At 33.6% G+C, this 23,273-nt stretch overlaps 1 protein-coding gene across 4 annotated transcripts in view; it reads left to right on the top strand.

Moving 5' to 3' along the window:
* The window catches only part of LCORL (ligand dependent nuclear receptor corepressor like), a 137,786-nt gene that overhangs the window by 46,356 nt on the left and 68,157 nt on the right, over positions 1–23,273 (top strand). For 3 of the 4 annotated variants that reach the window (XM_082837572.1, XM_082837573.1, XM_082837575.1), the window contains exons 2-4: positions 3,594–3,659; positions 15,984–16,063; positions 16,960–17,089. In XM_082837572.1, the coding sequence (XP_082693698.1) occupies positions 3,594–3,659; positions 15,984–16,063; positions 16,960–17,089 (276 nt within the window). Of the gene's footprint in view, positions 1–3,593; positions 3,660–13,260; positions 13,523–15,983; positions 16,064–16,959; positions 17,090–23,273 lie in introns of those variants that run through there. The other variant, XM_082837574.1, reaches the window with a different exon arrangement.

Below are 23,273 nucleotides of genomic sequence, written 5' to 3'. Positions count from 1 at the left end.
TAAAAACTGTGAACCGGAAAAGAAGACATAATGAAAATTAGGGAATATTTCGACTGAATAATGAGAAAATATGACTGGAATGCAGCTTATTAGATGGAAATCAATAACTTTAAATGCATATATTAGAAAAGAAGAAAGGCTGAAAGTTAATGAGCTCTTCCATTTCAGGAAGAAAAAATAAGAGCAGAATAAAATAGAGGGCAGGAAGAAATAAAAGCAGGGACAGGAATTAATGGATAAGAAAACAGACATACAATAGAGAAGATCAAGGAATCAAAAAAGAATTCTTTTTAAATCTAAAAAAAAGAGAGGGAGAGAAACTTTTAATGGCTCGACTAAGAAAAAAGAGAAATCATAAATAACTGAAGTATGGAATGAAAAGCAAAAAGGACATGACTGCTGATATTGTTGACATTAGATAGATAAAAACATACAAGGAAATGTTTTATGCAAATAAATTAGAAAATATAGTTGAAATGGGCAAGTTCCCAGAAAACTATGACTAACATAAGAAATAGAATACATGAATAATCCTTTAACAGTTAAATAAATTTGATCAGTAATAGGCACTTCAGAAAGACTTTATTTCCATTTGGCATCCCTGGCATGTTCTTTTAAAATGTTCAAGCAAGGCATCCTACATTTCCTAATATTTTCCCAGAGAATAGAAAAAGAAAGGACATTGCCACTCATTTTATGAGGGTAGCATAACGTTGATATAAAAACTTGATCAAATACAAAGGAAATTTACAGACCAGTCTCATTAGTGAACATAGATGCCGAAATTTGAAAGGACTAATCAAGATAAGGAACCCAGCAAATATGTCTCGTGATATTGTTGGGTTTTCCCAGGAATGGAAGAGGTTTGGTTTAATATTCAATGTAATTCACTGTATCACTATATTCAGAGATTTAAGAAAGAAAAATGACATAGTTATTTCAATAAATTCAAAATAAATTTGGTACTCAGCCTTAAAAAAAAAAGAAAGAAATGTTGCCGTTTGTGACAATGTGGATGGACCTGGAAGGTATTATGCTTTGTGAAGTAAGTCAGACAGAGAAAGACAAATACTGTATGTTTTCACTTATAAATAAAATCTAAAAAATAAAATAAATGAATACAACAAAACAGAAACAGACTTACAGAGAACAAACTAGTAGTTACCAGAGGGAAGATGGGTGGGAGGATGAGCAAAATGTGTGAAGGGGATTGAGAGGTACAAACTACTAGGTATGAAATAAGCTACAAGGTTGTAATCTACAGCACAGGAAATATAGTCAATATTTTATAATAGCTTTGTATGGAGTATAGTCTATAAAAATATTGAATTATTGTGTTGTACACCTGAAATGCAATATTGTAAATCAAATATAAATAAACTGATTGATTTGGTAAAATTCAATATCTTTGCATGGCAGGAAAACACCCCTAGCAAGCTAGACATAGAATGAACTTCCTTAATGTGATAAGCAGTATTTCTCTTAAAGAATACAGCAAACATATTTAATGATGAAACTTGGAATGTGTTCCCATTTAGATTGGATGTGTCAAGGATGCTCACTCTGACCACCAATTTTCAACATCATAATTGAGGTCCTAGCTAAGCCAATAAGGCAAGAGCAAGAAAAAAGAAAGCAATAAGGATTAGAAAGGAACAAAACTACCATTATCTATAGATGATATATTTGTATATGTAGAACATTTCCAGATAAATTATAATAACAAAGTTTAGCGATGTTGTTAGATAACAGAGTCAATATACAAACATCAATTGTGTTTCTATAAGCCTACAAGAAATAAAACTTTTAACTAAGGATATCATTTACAATAGCACCAACACTATGCAATATGAATAAATCTTAACAGGCTGTATGTAAGACCTTGGTCTTATCTAGTGAACAGTTGAGGAACCCAGTAGAAAAATGTAAGTCCCTGTTTGCTTTCTTTTCAGGCTTAAATCTAGGAAATATACACTGTTTAAATTCAGTATGCTTACCCCGGGGTGGGGGGCGCTATGCATTTTGTCCAAAATACCACAGAATAACATCCTAAAATAGTTGTTTGCAATATTATTTTTGGAGTAAATTGATCACATCAAAATAGAATATCTTGGTAATAGAGATTTGGGGCTTGTTCAGTCTGAGTCTTTATCTAATAGTCTTTTCTGTAGCATTCTTGAAAGCATCCTCTGGTGGGAGTTAATTCACTTTTCTGCCTGCAATTTCCACTCATGGGAACTAGTACTGAATCATTTCACAGAGATTTTTTTAAGTACATATTTACCAAGTACCATGAGAGCTACCTTTACTTTGTCAAATTTAGGACATCATCAGTTGTAAGATGCATCATTTCTTCATGTTCTACTAAATAAAAAAGTCACTTTTCGACTGACACACCATTGATTTTAACATGCATCTTGAGTATAGAGGTTTTTAAACGTTTTTAAAACGTTTATGATAAACGTTTAAAACGTTTATCAGTTTATGACTTATAAAACATTTCTACAGAAGTATTTCTCGTGTTTTACAGTTTAGAAATATTACTGAGAAAATCTGTCTTTAATTTTTCAGGTCTATCATGCTTCCTTTCGTTTTCTTCCTTCATAATTTAAGCATCCCTAAATTAGTTCCTTTTCTTGGTTTTTCATTTATTTTGCCATCCTGGTCATTTTCCAGGATGCCTTGTAGTTTATCAGTAACCTGCTTAATACTGAATATGATGCAAACTTCAAAAAGAAAATTGTAAAATCTTAATATTAGTTTATCCACAAAGTAGAATACTCAGTTCATGAACTAGAGTTTTGTTAACTTAATAAGATTTTCAGTAATTTTTTTCCTTAAAACAAGGCAAAATTGTTGTGTTTTAATTTTTACAAGTAAGTTTAAATTTTATATATCATACTTTTCACAGCAAAAATTTCTCCCCATTGACACTTATTTACTCGTTTTTAAAATTGAGGTTAAAGATGCTACTTTTTTTAAAGTTAACATTTTTTGTAACCAGTATAAACAGGATTGTAATACACGTCTCTTCTAATTATTCTTTTCATCTCTACAAATCATTGCAAAACAAATCTGCTGGGCTTCCCTGGTGGCGCAGTGGTTGAGAGTCTGCCTGCCGATGCAGGGGACACGGGTTTGTGCCCCGGTCTGGGAAGATCCCACATGCCGCGGAGCGGCTGGGCCCGTGAGCCATGGCCGCTGAGCCTGCGCATCCAGAGCTTGTGCTCCGCAACGGGAGAGGCCACAACAGTGAGAGGCCCGCGTACTGCAAAAAAAAAAACACAAAAAGCAAATCTCATTATTTTAACCTGGGACTATTTCTAAATAGTCTTGTTTTAGAAGTGAATATTTACATTTGAATATTTACTTTTTTTTTTACAATCATGTAATTCCTGGTAGTCATTGTGTGACTTCTTGCTGTGTTGTATATATTGCCTAGTTCAACTTAATTCATCTAAAGGAAAAAATGACACCTCATATTATGTTAAATTTATAATTATCTGATTCATATAGAATTTATGGCTTTTGATTATTGTAAAATTAAGCTTTTTTAGTAGTTAATATACTTTTCTGTCTTTAATTAAACACAGGTTTTGAGAGTATTTTAGAAGGGCTTTATGGACCACGGCTACGAAGAGACCTCAGTTTATTTGAAGGTAATGTTTCCTTAAATTTTATTTAAAAATTTTAATCTTCTGTCCATTTTACAAATGAAAAATGGTTGTTCTATACTAACTTTGTATTAAAATGAATTTGTGATCTCATTTAATTAGAAAATATTTTTAAATAAGTAAATAAAATGATCTAAATATTATTTCTATTACATAATGTAATAATGATAATTACAAAATTTAAAACAAAATTTCTATTATTACATTATTATATAATCTTTAAAAAACTTTTAGTACATTGATCAAAGTAGAAAACAAAGCTTGTTTTTGGCTTAATGGTAAAATTTAATTTTTGTTATTTTAAACATTATGTGCCCTGACTTATTCTTAAAGAGGACTTAAAAAGATTCAGTTAAATAAATATCTCTGGTTGCTTATGATATAGGCAGCCTGGAACTCAGATTGTCATTCTGAGATACGCCGCCATGTGTGTTCAGAGTTTTAATACTATTTGTTATTTCTTATAGCCTCCTCTTCCAAACACTCTAGCATAAATCCTGGTGGAAGATTTTGATCTATGCTATAATTGCTATAATATAGTTTAGTTTTTTTATTACTTGCTTGGAAATGTAGAGCACTAGGAGAGAACATTTTTGTAGACATTTGAAATTTTATAGTACAGCTCATTCACAAAATGGGCAGTGCTAGTATAGATTTTCTACTTTGATTTTGGTACAATTATTTCTGAATCTCGTACCTGTTCAGTTTTATATGCTAATAACTCTTTTAGCTTCTATTCTTCTCTGGTACTTTCCATTCTACAAAGACCCAAGGTATCTTGTATAAATAAATCTTTTGAGTTGAGGCAATCAAGTTTTCTACTTATTCTTTTTTTTTAATTAATGTTGAGCAGGATAATTGAGTTATGAACCATAGAGCTGGTATCTATGAAAGATCATTTGTGCCAACCACCCACGTTCAGTCAGATAAATGATATCCATGCAGAACATGACTTTTAGGATGGAGACTCTAAAACGTGCCTTATTCTAGTGTATTATCATTCTTATGGCTAAGAGCTTTCTCTTTTATCTCTTAACTGTACTCATTTTTCGTTTTATCGTAGTTTTACACTGCATTAAATATTTTTACCTGATATATTTATAAACACTACTAATTGTAGTTTCACCTATTTTTCTGAGCATGTAAATGAAGAAAGGAAAAATCCGAAGAAACAAGAATTTAACCTGTGCTTGATATTTCTTCAACCTTTCTTTTTAAACCTGCTGTCCTCATTCAGATCAGAAGTCAGCATTATACTTAATTGCCTTCTGATAACCCAAGTTGCAACTTGTAACTCTAAGCGTCTTGCTTCCCTCACTGTCATTTATTTATTTATGTAGTTATGTGTGTATATATTTATGTCTTCGGAAATTAGTTTATTACATAAAGGGCAGAATGTCCTAATGAAATAAATTCTTGTATTTTATATTTAGACTAGTATTTCCTTAGCATACAAGTAACACATGTTCATTTTTGGAAATTAGAGAATACAAATAAACCAGAAAGAAAAAAATTACTCCTAGTTCCATGACCCACAGATAACCTTCACCATTTTTATATAAATTTAAAATATATGTTTAGATGTATTTATTCTTTTATTAAAGTAGTACATACTGTATATACAGTGTATATAGTTTTTTGTGCCTACTGATTTTGTTCACTGGTGTATCATTTGGGTATATAAAGTTCTGGATCATCATTCTTAATGGCAGCACAGTATTACATTGTAGATCTATGGTAATTAATTTAATTAATTTAATACCCTGTTGCTTATACCTCATTCCATTTATTCTTTTAATTCTGATAGATCTTGTACCTTATATCCTCTTTTGTTCTTTTTTTGGTGGGAGGATTTACAAAATTAGTTAAGCTTTTGGTGGGAGGATTTACAAAATTAGCTAAGCTTTGGAACTTAGCTTCTTCTCACACATAGGCACATATTGATGTTGCCCTTTTTCACCCCAGACGTTCTGACTTTTCTCCAGGTTTCTTAGGTAAATTCTTCCTCCTTTTCTTTGCTCTTTTGAATTAAAAAAAAAAGGTTTCTAATCAAAGTTTCAGGCTTAAGAGGGATAATATTAATTGTAGTAATAAATCTGTATCTGTGCAAAGATAAAAACAGACATACATTTTGAACGAAGGTTACAACAGAGCTATCAAAGTGTAGAGCCTTTGAAAAGGCATATGGAAGCTATCCATTATAGACATCTGCAGCTTTTTTCTTATCCTCTTCTTAAATAAGTGTGCTTTCTTTGTTATCATTGTTTAAAATGGTTAAATATTTAGATGTTAGGACTACCAAGTGTAGGTATTTCTCATTATACAAATCTGTATGCAAGATTCACATAGGTGAGTGTATGTTTCTAGATAAATCATTGGAAATCTGAACCCTTGTTACTCACTTTCCAAAACTCAGGAACTAGATGAATTGGCTAGCCAAGGGATCCTTGTATATTACTCTAAATTATTTTTATTATAAAATTAAATGCATAGTATTTTTATTTTATAATACATTTAAGTTAAATAGACTGCATTGCCAATCTGCTACTGCTTCTGTGGAAAAATGTACTCTAAACTTCATAGTGCTACCTTGAAAGTCAACTTTGGCATACAGTGTGTTTTTAATTTTAAGGCTTTTTATCATCTGTATTAGTGTTTTGAGAAGTTTATATTTTAATTCTTTTTTTTTTTTAACATCTTTATTGGGGCATAATTGCTTTACAATGGTGTGTTAGTTTCTGCTTTATAACAAAGTGAATCAGTCATACATAAACATATGTTCCCATATGTCTTCCCTGTTGCGTCTCCCTCCCTCCCACCCTCCCTATCCCACCCCTCCAGGCTGTCACAAAGCACCGAGTCAATATCCCTGTGCCATGCGGCTGCTTCCCACTAGCTATCTACCTTACTACGTTTGTTAGTGTGTATATGCCCATGACTCTCTCTCGCCCTGTCACAGCTCACCCTTCCCCCTCCCCATAACCTCAAGTCCGTTCTCTAGGAGGTCTGCGTCTTTATTCCTGCTTTACCCCTAGGTTCTTCATGACATTTTTTTTCTTAAATTCCATATATATGTGTTAGCATACGGTATTTGTCTTTTTCTTTCTGACTTACTTCACTCTGTATGACAGACTCTAGGTCTATCCACCTCATTACAAATAGCTCAATTTCATTTCTTTTTATTATATTTTAATTCTTGAAATCTATTCAGAGTCACCTCCAGATTGAATGGTTTTTAAAGCTTTTGAGTGTTGCTAATTTTTAATTTGTTGGAAACAAAAGCTTTCTGTCTTCTTTGATCTGTTCTTCGGACTTTTTGTCCTTTTGAGGAAAACATAACTATTATTTCTTTTTGGAGTAAAGTCTCCAAAGAAACTTTGAATGTCATCAGTTTTTATGTACTCCTTGAAAAGTTCCCCATACTCTATGCCTCTCTTCTACCAACCCAGAATTCACTTTTCCTGCTATCACATGATTTTAGGCAGAAATTCACTCTTGTTTTCTGCTTTAGTCAATCCTTTCTCATGTCTTATTGGGGAACCAGTTTCTTTCATTTGTAGGATTGTCTGATTTACTTGCCCTGACTATGGATATTTACAAAATATGAAAAGAGTACAGTAGGCAGGCATAAAGTGGCTGATAGATCCTTATTGGTTTTTCCCTAGCTCTGTCCACATTTCAAAGAGGAATTATATCAGAGGTATGCAAGCCATCGCATCGTGGCCAAATCCAGCTCACTGACTGTTTTTGAATGGCCTGTGAGCTAAGAATGGTTTTTATGTTTTTAAATAGTTGAAAAAATCAAAAGAAGATTTAATATTTTGTGGCTTGTGAAAACTATATGAAGTCCGTATTTAATGCCCGATTAGTACAGTTTTATTGGAAACAGCCCCTCTTATTTGTTGACATATTGTCTATGGCTACTTTTGTCCTTCAACAGTAGAGTTGAATGGTTGTGACAGAGACCATATATCCTGCAAAACCTAAAATATTTGCTCTCTGGCTGTTTATATTATAGTAAAGGTTTGCTAATCCCTGACTTATACCACTGACCAACATTTAATATTTTTGGCTTAATATCCTTTTTTTTCCCTAACTGTTAACACTATGATGATGGAGCAAACAAAACTACTTTTTAATAAGATTTATTGGATGACATATTTTGAATGCTTATTTTGTGTTAGGAACTGTGATGAACAATGAGGAAAGAAAAATGAATAGGTAGTATCTCTTCCTACTAGGAACCCATACCCTAGTATTAACTAAAAAATGAGTAGCTTTCTGATATGAATTGATGCTTATTTATATTAAAACCAGAGAATCTAATACTATTTTATAGTTAGTTATATAAGTTATATTAGCTTTCCTCAATGTGTACACAGAGACTTATCCAAGTGTACAGGCATACCTCAGAGGTATTGCAGGTTCAGTTCCAGACCACTGCAATAAAGAGAATAATGCAATAGAGTGAGTCACATGAATTTTTGGTTTCCCAGTGCATATAAATTTTTTGGTTTCTACAGTTATGTTTACACTATACCGTAGTCTATTAAGTGTGTAATAATAGCATTATGCTAAAAAACAATGTATGTACCTTAGTTAAAAAAGACTTTATTGCTAAAAAATGCTAACCATCACTTGAGCCTTTGGCAAGTTGTAATTGTTTTGCTGGTGGAGGGTCTTGCATTGACGTTTATGGCTGCTGACTCATCAGGGTGTTGGTTGCTGAAGGTTAGGATGGCTGTGGTGATTTCTTAAAATAAGACAACAATGAAGTCTGCCACACTGATTGACTCTTCCTTTCACAAACAATTTGTAGCATTCAGTGCTATTTGGTAGCATATTACCCACAGTAGAACTTCTTTCACAATTGGAGTCAGTCCTCTCAAAACCTGCCATTGTTTTATCAACTAGTTTTATGTGATATTCTAAATCCTTTGTTGTCATTTCAACAGTCTTCCCAGCATCTTACCAGGAGTAGATTCCATCTCAGGAAACCACTTTCTTTGCTCATCCATAAGAAGCAACTCCTCATCCTTTGAAGTTTTATCATGAGTTTGTAATGATTCAGTCACATTTTCAGGCTCCACTTCTAATTCCAGTTCTCTTGCTATTTCCATCACATCTGCAGTTACCTCCTCCACTGAAGTCCGGAGCCCTTCAAAGTCATCCGTGAGGGTTGGAATCAGCTGCTGCAAAACTCCTGTTAATGTTGGTATTTTGACCTCTTCCCATGAATCATGGATGTTCTTCATGGCATCTAGAATGGTGGATCCTTTCCAGAAGGTTTTCAGTTTATTTTGCCCAGATCCATCAGAGGAATCACTATGTATGGCAACTATAACCTTATGAAATGTTTTTCTTAATGATTCCTGGTCAGTGGGCTGCAGAGTGGATATTGTGTTGGCAGGCATGAAAACAACATGAATCTTGTTGTACATCTCCATCAGAGCTCTTAGGTGATCAGGTGCATTATCAACAAGCAGTCACATTCACATTTTGAAAGGAGTTTTTTTTTCTGAGCAGTATGTCTCAACAGTGAGCTTAAAATATTCAGTAAACCATGTTGTCAACAGATGTGCTGTCATCCAGGCTTTGTTGTCCCATTCATAGAGCACAGGTAATGTGGTAAATGAGGACTTTTGGAATTGTAAATGAGCATTGGCTTCAACTTCAAGTTGTCAGCTGCATTAGCCCCTAACAAGAGAGTCAGTCTCTCCTTTGAAGCTCTGAAGCCAGTCATTGACTTCTCCTCTTTAGCTATGAAAGTCCCAGATGGCATCTTCTTCCTATATGCGACTGATTTGTCTGAATTTTAAATCTGTTGTTTAGTGTGGCCATCTTCATTGATTATCTTAGGTAGATCTTCTGGATAACTTGCTGCAGCTTCTACGTCAGCACTGTTGCTTTACCTTGCACTTTTATGTTATGGAGATGGCTTCCCTCCTTAAACGTCATGAACCAATCTCTGCTAGCTCCAAACTTTTCTCCTGCAGCTTCTTCATCTCTCTCAGTTTTCAATGAAGAGAATTAGGGCCTTGCTCTGGATTAGGCTGTGGCTTAAGGGAATGTTGTGGCTGGCTATCCAGACCACTAAAACTTTCTTATCATTCATGTGTTCACTTTTAATTTCCTTTAAGAACTTTTCCTTTGCATTCACAGCTTGACTGTTTGGCACAAGTGGCCTAGCTTTCAGCCTGTCTCAGCTTTTGATATGCTTTCCTCACTAAGCTTAATCATTTCTAGCTTTTGATTTAAAGCGAGAGACTTGCTGCTACTCCTTTCACTTGAACTCTTAGAGGCCACTGTAGGGTTATTAATTGGCCTAATTTCAATATTGTTGTGTTTCAGGGAATAGGGAGGCCCAGCAAGAGGGAGAGATGTTGGGGACAGGCCAGTTGGTGGAGCAGTCAGAACACACACACAAAGAATATACAATGGAAAAAAGACTGTCTCGTCAGCAAGTGGTACTGGGAACGTTAGACAGCCGCATGCAAATTAATGAAGTTAGGACACATCCTCACACCATACACAAAAATAACTCAAAATGGCTTAAATACTTAAATATAAGAAATGACACCGTAAAATTCCTAGAAGAGAACATAGGCAAAACATTCTCTGACTTAAATCCTACCAGTGTTTTCTTAGGTCAGTCTCCCAAGGCAATAGGAATAAAAGCAAAAATAAGCAAATGAGACCTAATCAAACTTAAAAGCTTTTGTACAGCAAAGGGAACCATAAGCAAAACGAAAAGAGGACTTAGACAGAGTGGGAGAAAATATTCGCAAATGATGTGACCGACAAGGGCTTAATTTCCACAATACACAAACATCTTATATAACTCAACAACAACAACAAAAAAAACCCAGTTGAAAACTGGGTAGAACACCTAAATAGATATTTCTCCAAAGAAGACATACTGTTGGCCAACAGGCACATGATAAGATGCTCAGCATCACTAATTATTAGAGAAATACAAATCAAAACTATAATTATGTACCACCTTAGACCGGTCAGACTTTTTTCTTAAAAAGTCTACAATTAACAAATGGCTGGAGAGGGTGTGGAGAAAAGGGGGAACCTTCCTATACTGTTGCTGGGAATGTAAGTTGGTGCAGCCACTGTGGAAAACAGTATAGAGGTTCCTCTAAAAACTAAAAATAGAGTTGCCATATGATTCTGCAGTCCTAGTCCTCGGCATACATCCAAACAAAGCTATAATTCAAAAAGGCACATGCGTCCCTATGTCCATACCAGCACTATTTACAACAGCCAAGACATGGAAGCAACCTAAATGTCCATTGACAGATGAATGGATAAAGAAGATGTGGTATATACACAACGGAATATTACTCAACCATAAAAAAGAATGAAATAATACTATTTGCAGCAACATGGATGGACTTAGAGATTATCATACTAAGTGAAGTCAGAAAGGGAAGGACAAATACCATATGATATCACTTATACGTGGAATTTAAAATATGACACAAATGAACTTATCTATGAAATAGAAACGGACTCACAGACATAGGGAACAGACTTGTGGTTGCCAAGAGGGAGTGGGTGGGGGAGGGAGGGATTGGGAGTTTGGGGTTAGCAGACGCAAACCACTATATATAGAATGGCTAAACAACAAGGTCCTATTGTATAGCCCAGGGAACTATATTCAATATCTTATGATAAACCATAATGGAAAAGAATCTTAAAAAGAATATAAATATGTATAACTGAACCACTATGCTGTACAGCAGAAATTGACACAACATTGTAAATCAACTCTACTTCAATTAAAAAAAGAATACACATAGAACATTAAGTTTGACAACTTATATCGGCACAGTTCTTGGACCCCAAAGCAGTTATAATAGTAATGTCAAAGATCACTGATCACAGATCACCATAGCAAATATAATAATGAAAAAGTTTGAAATGTTGTGAGAATTACCAAAATGTGTGACACAGAGACACAAAGCGAATAAACGCTGTTGGAAAAATGGCATTGATAGACTTGCTTAGCACAGTGTTGCCACAAACCTTCAATTTGTAAAAAAAAATGCAATATCTGCAAAGTGCAGTAAAGCAAAGTGCAATAAAACAATAAAACTGCCTTATGCGGTTGGACTACAGTTTGTTCACCTATTTGAAAGACCTGGTCACTTCCTAGGTTTGGCAATTATGAATAAACCTGCTATAAACATATGTGTGCAAGTTTTTGTGTGAACATACATTTTTAACTCACTTGGTTAAATACCTAGGAGCACCATTGCTGGATCCTTTGGAAAGGAAAGACTCTGTTTAGCTTCTTAAGAAGCAGACTATGTTCAAGAGTGGCTGTACTATTTTGTGTTCCCACCAGCAGTGAATTTAGGTTCCTTTTGCTCTACATCCTCACCAGCATTTCATGTTGTCAATGTTTTGGACTTTAACCATTTTAATAGGTGTGTAGTGGTATCTTGTCGTAATTTGCATTTCTCTGATGGCATGTAATATTGAGCACCTTTTCATATGCCTGTTTACTATCTGCATATCGTCTTGGGTGAGGTGTCTGTTCAGACAGGCTTTGGCGTCAAGAATGAGTTAGGAAATATTTCCTCTGCTTCTGTATTCTGGAACAGATTATAGAGAAACCATTTGGGCTGGTGCTTTCTGTTTTGGAAGGCTATTAATTATTGATTTGATTTCTTTGATAAATGCCTGTTGAGGTTACATATTTTTTTGTGTGTGAGATTTGGTAGATTGTGTCTTTCAAGAAATTTGTCCATTTTATCCAAATCTGTGGGAAACTAATGTTGTCCATAATATTCTTTTGTTACTCTTTTAATGTTCATACGATCAGTAGTGATGGCCCATCTTTCATTTCTGATATTTTCTCTTTTTTTCCTGGTGAGCCAGGCTAGAGGTTTATCATTTTATTGATCTTTAAAAAATCAGCTGATCCTAATGTTTTAAAAGGTATAGAATATAAACTGGAAGGATATATTGCAAACTATTAATCGTTATCTCTGGATGATGGGATTATGAATAGTTTTTCTTTTCTCCTTTGTACTTTCAATATAGTTAATATGTAGTTTCATAATGAAAAATTATTTTTTAATTATATTGCCTACTGTTATGTATCTTTCAACAAAGTTATAATCAGTTTTTATGACCTTAACAAAAAATCTAGTTTCAGTATTCTCCTTTTTCACTTTTCATTGAACTTTATCTTTAGGAACTCCAAATTTATTTTCTGTGGCTTGAGGGTACTGAAGAGAATAAAAACATTAAAAAGAAGTGTGATTAGGTGAAAGAAAATGAAAGTAACATCTACTGGACTTCTGTGTTTTGTGTATGTTCTTAATTTTTATTACAGCCTTAAGATGCAATTATTATTATCCTCATTGTACAGTGAGGAAATTGAAGCTCAGAGAAAGTAACTAGCCCAAGGCTACATCTATCAATAGTATGTGGAAAGACCGTGGTTCACTACAAGGCTCTCTAATTTCAAAGACTGTTATCTTTCCCAGATAAATCAGGTGAATGATTGGAGCCAGACTTTGACCACAAGAATATGTATATATGGTGGAAAGGTTGATTTTTATCAATCATTTACTATCAGTTTCATATATTACATTGCCTTTTATTAATAAGGTTAGTTGTATAAGGTACATATTTTGACCCTTTTTGAGCTTATACCTTCATTTATTAAAGTTTCAAAATGAGAGACAACTTATTTTAGAGATGAATATCTGAATCATTGTCAAATTTTGTTTGAGAGATAAAATGAATGTGTTTTGTTGTAGTGCTTATTTAATTTTTATGACCTGAAAGGACAACCTGGACAGAGGGAGAAGTCTGGCCTCCAGGTGATTTTTCAAAATCGCTTTTCCTATATATAAAAAAAGTATACCATCATCATTTATTTGGACTGAAAATTAAAAGTTGCTATATACAGAGTAATTACTAAATATTTTTAAGTAAATTCATAGATTTCTGAACCCAGTAACATTTAATGGCATTTATGTAATCATTGATTATTCAATGCCATTTGTTTAACTATGTAGGCATTTATTTTAATTGAATTTCCTTGAAGAACTTCACCTAAAATAACTAAAATAAATGAGGATAATCTCAGCATGCCCAATTTTATTTTACAACTGGTAATTGTCTTAATTAACCCAAAGTTGTTGTCCCTTGAGTCAATATATTTATCACTGAAACTTTATGAAACCTTTCAATGATTTTTCAGAAATACCTTTTCCAGACCTACCAGCTATTTTTCAAAAATCCCAATGCTGGATTCCTTTCATAGTCCCTATTCATGAGGCCATAATTTTTAAAAGCAGTAAGATTTCCTTTATCTATCAAAATTATGTTATGCTTAGCATATGAGTCAAGTTTTTGCTACAGTAATGCTACATAACAAACAGCTCCAAAATCTGTTTCATGTTTATGGGTGACCTTATTCACTGGAATCTAGGCTGTGGATGGGGATAACATCTCCTCATGACTCCATGTTCCAGACTGAAGGATTAATGGCTTTACGGGCCAAGTTCTTCTGATGTTGGATGGTGGAAATTCAAGAGAATTGGGGAAATTTGCCATGCCTTTAAAAGCCTCTGCTTAGAATTGTATACTGTCACTTCTTCTATATTCATTTCATTGGTCAGAAGGCTGTGCCTTGCTCTCTGTAAGAGACACTGCACAGTCCTATATTCAAGAGTGTGAATCTATGCTTCTGTTGTACTGACTGGGTGAAAGGTTGGAGAAAATTATGAACCTGCATAACTACAATTCTGGGTTTTTAACTGTATAGGTTATGTAAACCTTTTCATTTGTCAGGTTGTTTACAAAAAGTGATCAGTTTTCTTAAGCAGATATTCAATTAAATTTTGTCTTCTTCAAACTAACCTTATTAAATATATGTGTGATAGTACAGGATTTAAAAAATAATGACTAGCGACTCTACCTCGTTAATAATTCACCTCTGCATGATGTTTTGCAGTTTATGAAGTATTTTCATATTTTTAAAATTTGATCACAAATAAGTTAGGTGATGGGATCCTTATTTTACAGATGTGGAAATTAAAACGAAACCTTTGTGGCTTGGCAAGGCTACAAATAATAAGTTCCATTCCAGATTTTTGGAGACTTCAAATCCAATCATCTTTCCATTACTCCATACTGGATCTTATGTTCCCATTCCCTCCTCTTTCCAAGCTTAAATAAATAAAAGGAATATTTCTGGAGCACTGCCAAAATCAAAGGAAGCTATCACTGTACTCTTTATATTCCAGCAAATTATATTATCTTCTATTCTGACCTATATATCTGGATTAATGCAAGAGTATCCCACGGGCTAAACCTAAGTAGTATTTATTCATTATCATTCCAGAAGGATGAGTTTGTTTCCTGTGTAGTTTAGCAGAAAACATGTATTCAATTTCATTATGTATTTCAAAAGTATAAGAGAAATTACTGTGGTATACCAGTGCTTTTCAAATTAGTTCCAATGTAGCTGCCTCAGATGATAATAGTTTATGTATTTGAGGTTCTGTGTATGAATTTATTTGGGAAAAGAAATTGGAGGGAATTTCTATTGCAAGGAGTAAATTTGAAAAATCACTGTCTATACCAAGTACAGTTAGGATGGCAATGTTATTATATCTTCATAAAATTCCTTCATTAGAAAATGTTTTCCACGAACTCACTAATATATTACAACAGTTGGATTATAAGGAACATTCTTGTGAAAAAAAATCCATGTTTGGTATTGAATAATATAACTTGTTTACTTGCTTTTTGCTCTCACTCTTGCAACAAAGCCTTTAGCACGTGATGAAAATCTGATCTGACTTCTAAGCAGTGGATTTCTACTTTTTTCTTGGATAGCATTCCATATTCTCAAATCTGTAGGCTTTTCTGGTGCTTTATTCCATTTCTCTGTTTTATGTTGTCTTTCATGATGTGCAAAATTTATTCCTTTATCCCCATATCTCCCTGTTTGTTCTGACTTCTTTCATAGTGAAAATAAAAATTAATAGACAATGATAAATTGAATCTTTCAGAAGGCTAGATGATACTTAAAATTCTATTGTTGGAAAATTAATTTATAACCAGCTCATAGTTCTTGCTACTTTGTCTGATAATAGTGCAAAATTACTCTCCGTATTTCTTTCTATATGTCACCAGTTTAATTTTGGGGGGGCCTTTTCCCCTTACTATTGCACCTAGCTTTTTTATATGAGCCATTGCTATGGCGAGTGGTAATTTTATTTGTTTTAATAAAGTTAGTGTATTTAATCAATATTTTTCCCTCTTTTGAAGACTGTGAACCAGAAGAGCTGACTGACTGGTCTATGGATGAAAAATGTTCATTTTGTAACCTACAGAGAGAAGCAGTCAGTGTAAGTTTTAGTGCTATGAAATTATGTCTAAACTAATTGCACAATTGTAACACAATTTTTTAAACTTAATTTGTTCTGAGAATTTGTGACTTACAGTGAAATTTAAATACTTGATTTTGGTAATGAGAAGAATATTTTAAAGTCTTATGTTAGAAGTCTAACATTTAGCTTAACTTGCAGGTAAAAATCCCAACAACATTCTCATCTTTTTTGCTCATTTCACATTTCTTTCTTAAAGCTCTTTGACTCATAAAGTTCAGTTCAGATCTGTTTTGTATTTAGGTAGACACGGGTGAGCCGAGTTTGGTCTGAGACCACCCTGTAGTCTGATTTCTTAGGAATCAGTGGTTGGAGGATAATGTAGTACTACGTTTTAGCCTTTTACTTTCTCATGAAGTCTTTTGGATATCATAATTATCTCCTGTGAAATGATTAATTTTTAGTTTCTACTGTAAACAGGGCATAAACTAGACAAGCAGCATCTTCTTGCATGGTGGGAAGTCCTAATTCTTTATGTACTGTTGTGGGAAGGGCTGAGAAGAAATGGGAATTTGAGAACTTGCACCCATTTTGGTCAGATTAGTGGATAAACATATCTGCTTTGTTCTTAAAACTCTCATTACTGGCATGCTATATAGTGAGTTTATTTAACAATATATTTTATCTGCCCCCCACCCCCTTTTTGACAATAGTTTTGCTAAGGAATAAGGCTAGTTTGTCCCTCTATCAAAGATAAATTTCTTTTTTCCCGACTCCTTTCTCAAATCTCATGTTCTGTATATAATTTGACATATTTAAAAGATAAAAAAATAAACAGAATTTTTTTGCCATTTTAAATGGAGCCCCATGTTTAAATAAAAAGTGATTTTTTTTATGTTGTTTTCTTCTAATTTTAGGATTGTATACCATCTCTTGATTCTTCACAGTCGACACCAACAGAGGAACTATCATCTCAGGGCCAGTCCAACACTGAAAAGATTGAATGCCAAGCAGAAAATTACCTAAATGCACTCTTTCGAAAGAAAGGTAATATTGATATACTTTGTCATTTAAAATTTGCAATAGACATCTAAAATGTTTGAATTTTCTCTCACACAAGTTTTTAATATGTCAATCTCTACTCCATTCTTGATTATTTCCTTCTTTGTCCTTAGTTTTTCTTCATATTTTTAGGGACATTAGGATTTGCAATCACTGTAGAGCTGTCTTCTATTAGGCTTTCCTTTTCACCATTCTATTCTCAAATCTCTCCCTGACTTTATTTTCTTAATCTACTATAGGCAGAAGAAAATTTTATATGCTTCTGGTCTTCCTTATTTTGTTTCTGACTTCAAAAGTCCTTTTGTGTTCAATAAGTGATAGATATATTGCAAAGCTGTTTTTAGAAATGTAACAGTTAAATCATCTATCAGCCAGGTTGGTAGTATATTTGCTGGCTTGAGATTTCAGTGTTTCTTTGATAGCTTGAATGTGCTTACTTGACATTACAATGTCAGTGTTGTTCTTTGCTTCCTGTCTATCTAAACATTAAATCCAAATGAGGGCTGTTTTCACTTGTTTTCTTGCTTTGATACACATGTATCAGGCAGAAGTTATTTTTATATCTTAAGTTACTTGAGAAAAATACAGAAATATAGACCCTTCCATTTTTTGTTCTTGGCCATTTGCGCAGTAGTAAAGTGTCTTAATTTTTATCACATAGACCTTTGGAATAAGTCATGGTGCAGGGGGAATGAAGGGTGGTGGTGGGAGGATCACAGTACCTCCCAGCTTCCTGAGATTGGGGAAAACATTACTGTATTTTCATCTAAGTATTGATAGTGCTTTTACTCCGCTTTTGAATTAGGTAACATCAGATATTTTCTGTTAAAACAGATGACTTACAGGTTTTAATCTATAATGTTGAATATAGTCCTCACCTTTGAGAAAGGAAGCTTTTGTTTAGTCTTACTGTTACGAGTTCTTTTATGTGTTGAAATATGAAAATCCTCTGATGAGAAGAACCATTAGTATATTAAAAGGCCTAAAGTTAAGAACTATATATTTTTTTAAGTGCAGGGGACTGAAAATCTTTTCCTGTGTGTTACCAAAGTACTTAGTATTGAGAAATTGGCATTATCTTTAAAAAACAAATTGTTTTCTTAAAATTTTCTTTATGAACCAATATAAAAATTATTTACATGATTTCTTTAAGAATTTTATATTAAGTTAGAAAATTTTATTCAGTCTGTATATTTACATTTATAAGAATTATGTTATCAGACTTACATCACTAAGAGAGCTGGAGAAAATGTATGCATTTACACACATGCATGCAGTAAGTTTCACGCACCTTAGAACTTACTCAGTCGCCTCCTCCTTTGAATAATTTGTAATGGTAGTAGGTAGAAATTAATCAATAATAATGACTTTTAGTATTTGATAGTATGGAGTTAGCCTGTGCTCCATTGCCCTGTTAAGAGTAATCAGTAAAAACTTGGTACTATTTCAGCTGATTCAAGCATCTGGGTCTCCAAGAGGTCTCCTACCAATGGTTGGGTGAGTGTTCATGGATATTTAGTGACCTCTCCATTTGGGGATTTTTTTGGTTTTCTCCAAGATCTTTGAAGGATCACAGAGTTTTTAAATGAAAGATTCTTATTAGTAGTATTTTTGCTTTACTTCAGGTCTTCAGTATTTTTGTCTTTGTTAATTTCTTTATTTGTAGTTCCTCATCACTTTCCCGATTTAATTAAACATAAGGACTTTTCTACTTGTTTACTTGGTTTTGTTTCTGTTGTTTGTTTTTAATTTCTTTGAATGAAATCATTTTCGAGATTTCCAATATGGTCTGAGCAGGATGAGACTAGAAGATAATAACAGTATCTTTTAAATGGTTTTAACTCCTTTGTTTGTGTATTTGTTTATTTATTTAGTAAGTTCTTTTAACTTTACTTTGAAATAAAAGGCAAAAAATGTGTTTTTAAAGATAGGAAATTCCGAGTATTCGGAAGCAAATAAAATGCTAATAAAGCATCTTGTTAGTGAAGTTTTTATTTGATTCCTGAAAATTTCTCAAACTCGGTCATTTATAGGAGTGCTGCATATTAATAGCGTTAGTATTACTGATACTTTAAATCTGTTGCTTAGTTTGAGGAGCATAAGCATGTGATCATCTTGCCAAAACGTAGAGAAATCTTCTAATATCCCTATTGTAGCTTGTTTATTGTCTTTCTTAACTATAGTTTTATGGAAGTTGATGATGTAAGCTGCTGTTATTGAGAACTCACACTTAGGATAATTAAGATGGTTGATGTCATCAATTATGATTGAACACTAAGTCCGTTTTGTGACTTACCTCATTTAATCTCAAAACACTGTTAAGAGATAGGTACTCTTGTTATCACTTTAACACACTGAGATAATGAAGCTCAGAGAAGTTTTGTGTTGTGAACGTTTGAATCCTTGGAAGGAATTTTAAAAGGTCAAAGATTTTCTATGTGAGGAACACTTAGATTCTAAGTATTAAGTAGAAAATCATTCCTGTTCTCTACAACTTAGCAGCCTAGAATTAGAATTATTTTAATTGAATTAGGCAGGCTAGAGAGGACCTATGAGACATACAGAGCATTCCATCTTTGCTTTATATGAACATGAACAGCTTTAGTGATTAGTTCCCTTATAGTATTTAATAATTGGAGAAAACTTATTACTTAATCTAAATACAGTTTGGACTATCTCTTATAATTAGAAGCCAGTCAAAAATACTCTTGTAGGGGAGTGGATATTTTAGTGCAGAGATGAACTTTTAACTAATTTTGTATATTCTTTACTTTAGAAATGTTTCAAAATTGAGTTCCTTCTAGAGGTTAACCTAGACAATTGTCTAGAATGCTAGAGTAGAATGAAACCTCCATGATAGCAGGGACTTCTGTTTTGTTAATTGCAGAATCCTCAGTATCTGGAATAGTACTTGTCACATCTTAGATCTTCAGTAAGTATTTTTGAATGAATAAATGAGTACTAAGATAAACTGTCCATATATCTTCCAGTTTCTCTACATATTCAGTGGTATTAGTACTTATTTGTTTTATTTGAAGAAGAAAATTATTTAGCGTGTATGTATTGTTTATCTTTTCCTACTTTGTACTTAAGTATATTGCTGTGTATAGCCTGAATATCAGTCAGTTTATTTGTTTTGAAATGTGGGTAAACATAGGCATATAGATATAAAATGCCTTTTCTGAAGCTGTCCCCATAGGATATGAACTAAACTGTTTTGACTTTGGCTTCACATTCTCTGATCACCTGAAGCAGTGTAAATCACTGGCTTACGATTCAGGAAGATATCTCATCTTTTATTTTTCAGTTAAAGAAGGCTACTTGACTAAATTGGACAGATAGTATGCACGTTGTAGCTGAATGAATCATACTGCTAAGTGTATATAACAAAATAAAGCCTTCCTTCATCAAAATATAATGTTTTTCCTACTTTATCTTTTACCCCCCCCCACACACACTGAGCATTCATGTAACTACTATTCTGGCCTTTTCTTTTCGAAGACCTTGGTATATAGTTGAAAGCTGCTATTAACCAACCTTTCCCCCTTAAATTAATTGTTAGCTAGGTTTTATGTAAAGTTTTTCATGGCTCTTTTGAACACAGATCCTTTTCCTTTTAAACTTTTAATTTTTAAGCTCTATAATACTGCATGAAATAAATATTAATACTGCTTATTAATTAATTGGATTATGACTGATACTAAAACGTTTAACTTCTTAGAAACAGGAGTGTTAATCTTTTAGATTGCTTTTCTCTAAATGCAGGTATCCTAGAATGACTATGTAAATTTGACCTGATTCACTCAGGCCCTAAGCATTTCTTATACAAATGTGCCTTTGTGATAACACGTGGTCATACATTGACTTTTTCTTTATATGTGGGCTGCCTTTTTAGAACTCTTAGGGAACTGTATGTTAGTGTCATAAAATAATCCACATACCATTATGAGCCACAATCCAGAGGTATCCTTGAAAAGATTTTTCTTATTTTGCCATGTAGAGGATATGAATAAAATTCTAAGAACACACTTAAAATTATAACTATTTAAGATTTTAAGCATTTCTGTTAAAATCACCTTTCTGCCTGCAACACCATCCATAGCAGGAATTAAAGGCCGACTATCAGGTCATTCATTCATCATCACATGGATTCTTATCTCCTTTTGTCTTTTTTAATCTCTAATTTGACCCAGTCATTTACACCTTTACAAGCACCCAAATTTTCTCCACTGTGTTTTCTGAAACTTGTGGTCTTTCATCAGCAATCCCCTATATCCTCAGTCTTTTCTCTTAATGTTCCCTTTACTTTATTGCTTTAAGTGAAACCTATATATTCATAAAAGATGCTTTTGTAGACCTTTCCCTTGCTGGATGTTTTTAATTCCTTGCTTTATGTAATATGGGGGTGATAAAATTAACAAGCAACTTCTGAGATCTTTATAGCTGCTTTCCAATCATTTATTTGCCATCCTTACTCCAAACCCTGAGCTTGTTTGGAATATCTAAATATTCCATCCATATTATCATGTTGCACACCTCTACCAGCCTTTTCACTTTCTTCCTCCCATCTTAGTTCTTTGTGACTTCAAGTTCTATGTAACTGTTAGGTTCTACATTCTGGCCTCTCAGTTACTTGACCTCTTCATTTCCAATGATCTTTTCCTCCATTCCACTCCAACCACCTTTCCCATGATCATCCCTAGACCTTTGCCACCTCACAAAAATAATTTCAACCATCCCTATTCTACTACCATTTTATTTCAGTAGTCATCCCAGTATTTTTTTAAACCTCCTTGCAACCCCCAATCTATTGACCATACCACTTCTCACTGTTACTGTCTTACGACTTCACGTCTCTCCTTACTCAGCTCAGATACTGTGCTCAATCGCTGTAATTATCTTTCTGTAAAATTTTAACTCCCTTGCTTCTCTTTTCCTTTGTCATATTTGCTTGTCAGAACCTTATCTGTGTTTTAACCCTATTCTCAATATCTTACACACTTACCCTGGAACAGCTGAACTTGACTAAAGTAAAACACCCTATTATGCTGACTTTCTAAGTCTCACCTAGTCCCTTTCCTCTGTTACAGGTGGTTGTTTTATATCCTTCTCAAAAGTTCACAACTAAAAATTGTGCTTCCTTTTTGTAGCACAATCACCTTCTAACATATTATATAATTTACTTATTTTTATTGTTCATTGTCTTATTCCTTTTGCTAGAATATAAGCACTGTGAAGAATTAGATTTTTGTATTTTTGCCTGCTGAGATATCTCAAGCATCTGACAGGTAGTAGATAATTATTTTCTGTACTTTTACCATCTTCACTTCTCAACTCCCCTTTTCTTTTCAACCCATCCCAATTAGACTTTCTTTTCTACTACAACATTGAAATTGTTTTATCAGTTTCATTGGTAATTCCATCTTGTACTATTCAGAGGAAAGTTATTAGTTCTCACCTTATTCAGCTTTTCAGCATCAATTGATAGGGATGAGCACTTCCTTAATCCTGGTTTCTAGGAAACTATATTCTTTTAATGTTTTCCTTGTCTTGCAGATTACTTCTTTCACATGCTCCTTGCTGCTTTTTGTCTTTTTTACCTTTAAATATTGAAGAGCCTAGGAGTTAGTCCTCAGTTGTCTTTTCTTCTCAATATGCCTTCTCTTACTTGATGGCATCATTTCATCCAGTGGGTTTAACTACGATGTATGTGTTGATGACACCTGAATATTATAGGATTATATCTAATCCTACTCTTTTCTCTAGCTTTACTCTCTTATATCTGTCCACTTGGTATTCTTCAGTAGAATATTCAGTAGGCATCTCAGAATGACCTATCTAAAACAGAACACTTGATTTTACTCTCCCCAAACCTTCCCCTGCCCCAGCCTTTCCTATCTTAGTAAAAAGTATCACCCTTGACCCCAGTTGGTCAGTCCCCAAGCTAGGAGCTTTTCTTGATTCCTCAGTATCCTGCATACCCACATTCAACCTATCATCAACTCCCATTGGTTCTACCTTCAAACCATTTCCATAGCTGCCATCCTAATCCAAGGCACTTCATCTCTGGCATATACTACTTAAAGAGCCTCCTAACTGGTGTCTCTTCTTCTACTTTTCTCTTCCCTACCAATTCATTTTTTCTACACAGAAGGCAAAATGATATTTC

Source organism: Leucopleurus acutus (genome assembly GCF_964270905.1).
Source record: "Leucopleurus acutus genome assembly, chromosome: 4".
In the NCBI taxonomy this organism is placed as follows: Eukaryota; Metazoa; Chordata; class Mammalia; order Artiodactyla; family Delphinidae; genus Leucopleurus; species Leucopleurus acutus.
Note: the sequence above shows the minus strand (reverse complement) of the source record. Positions and strands in the feature narration are given on the sequence as shown.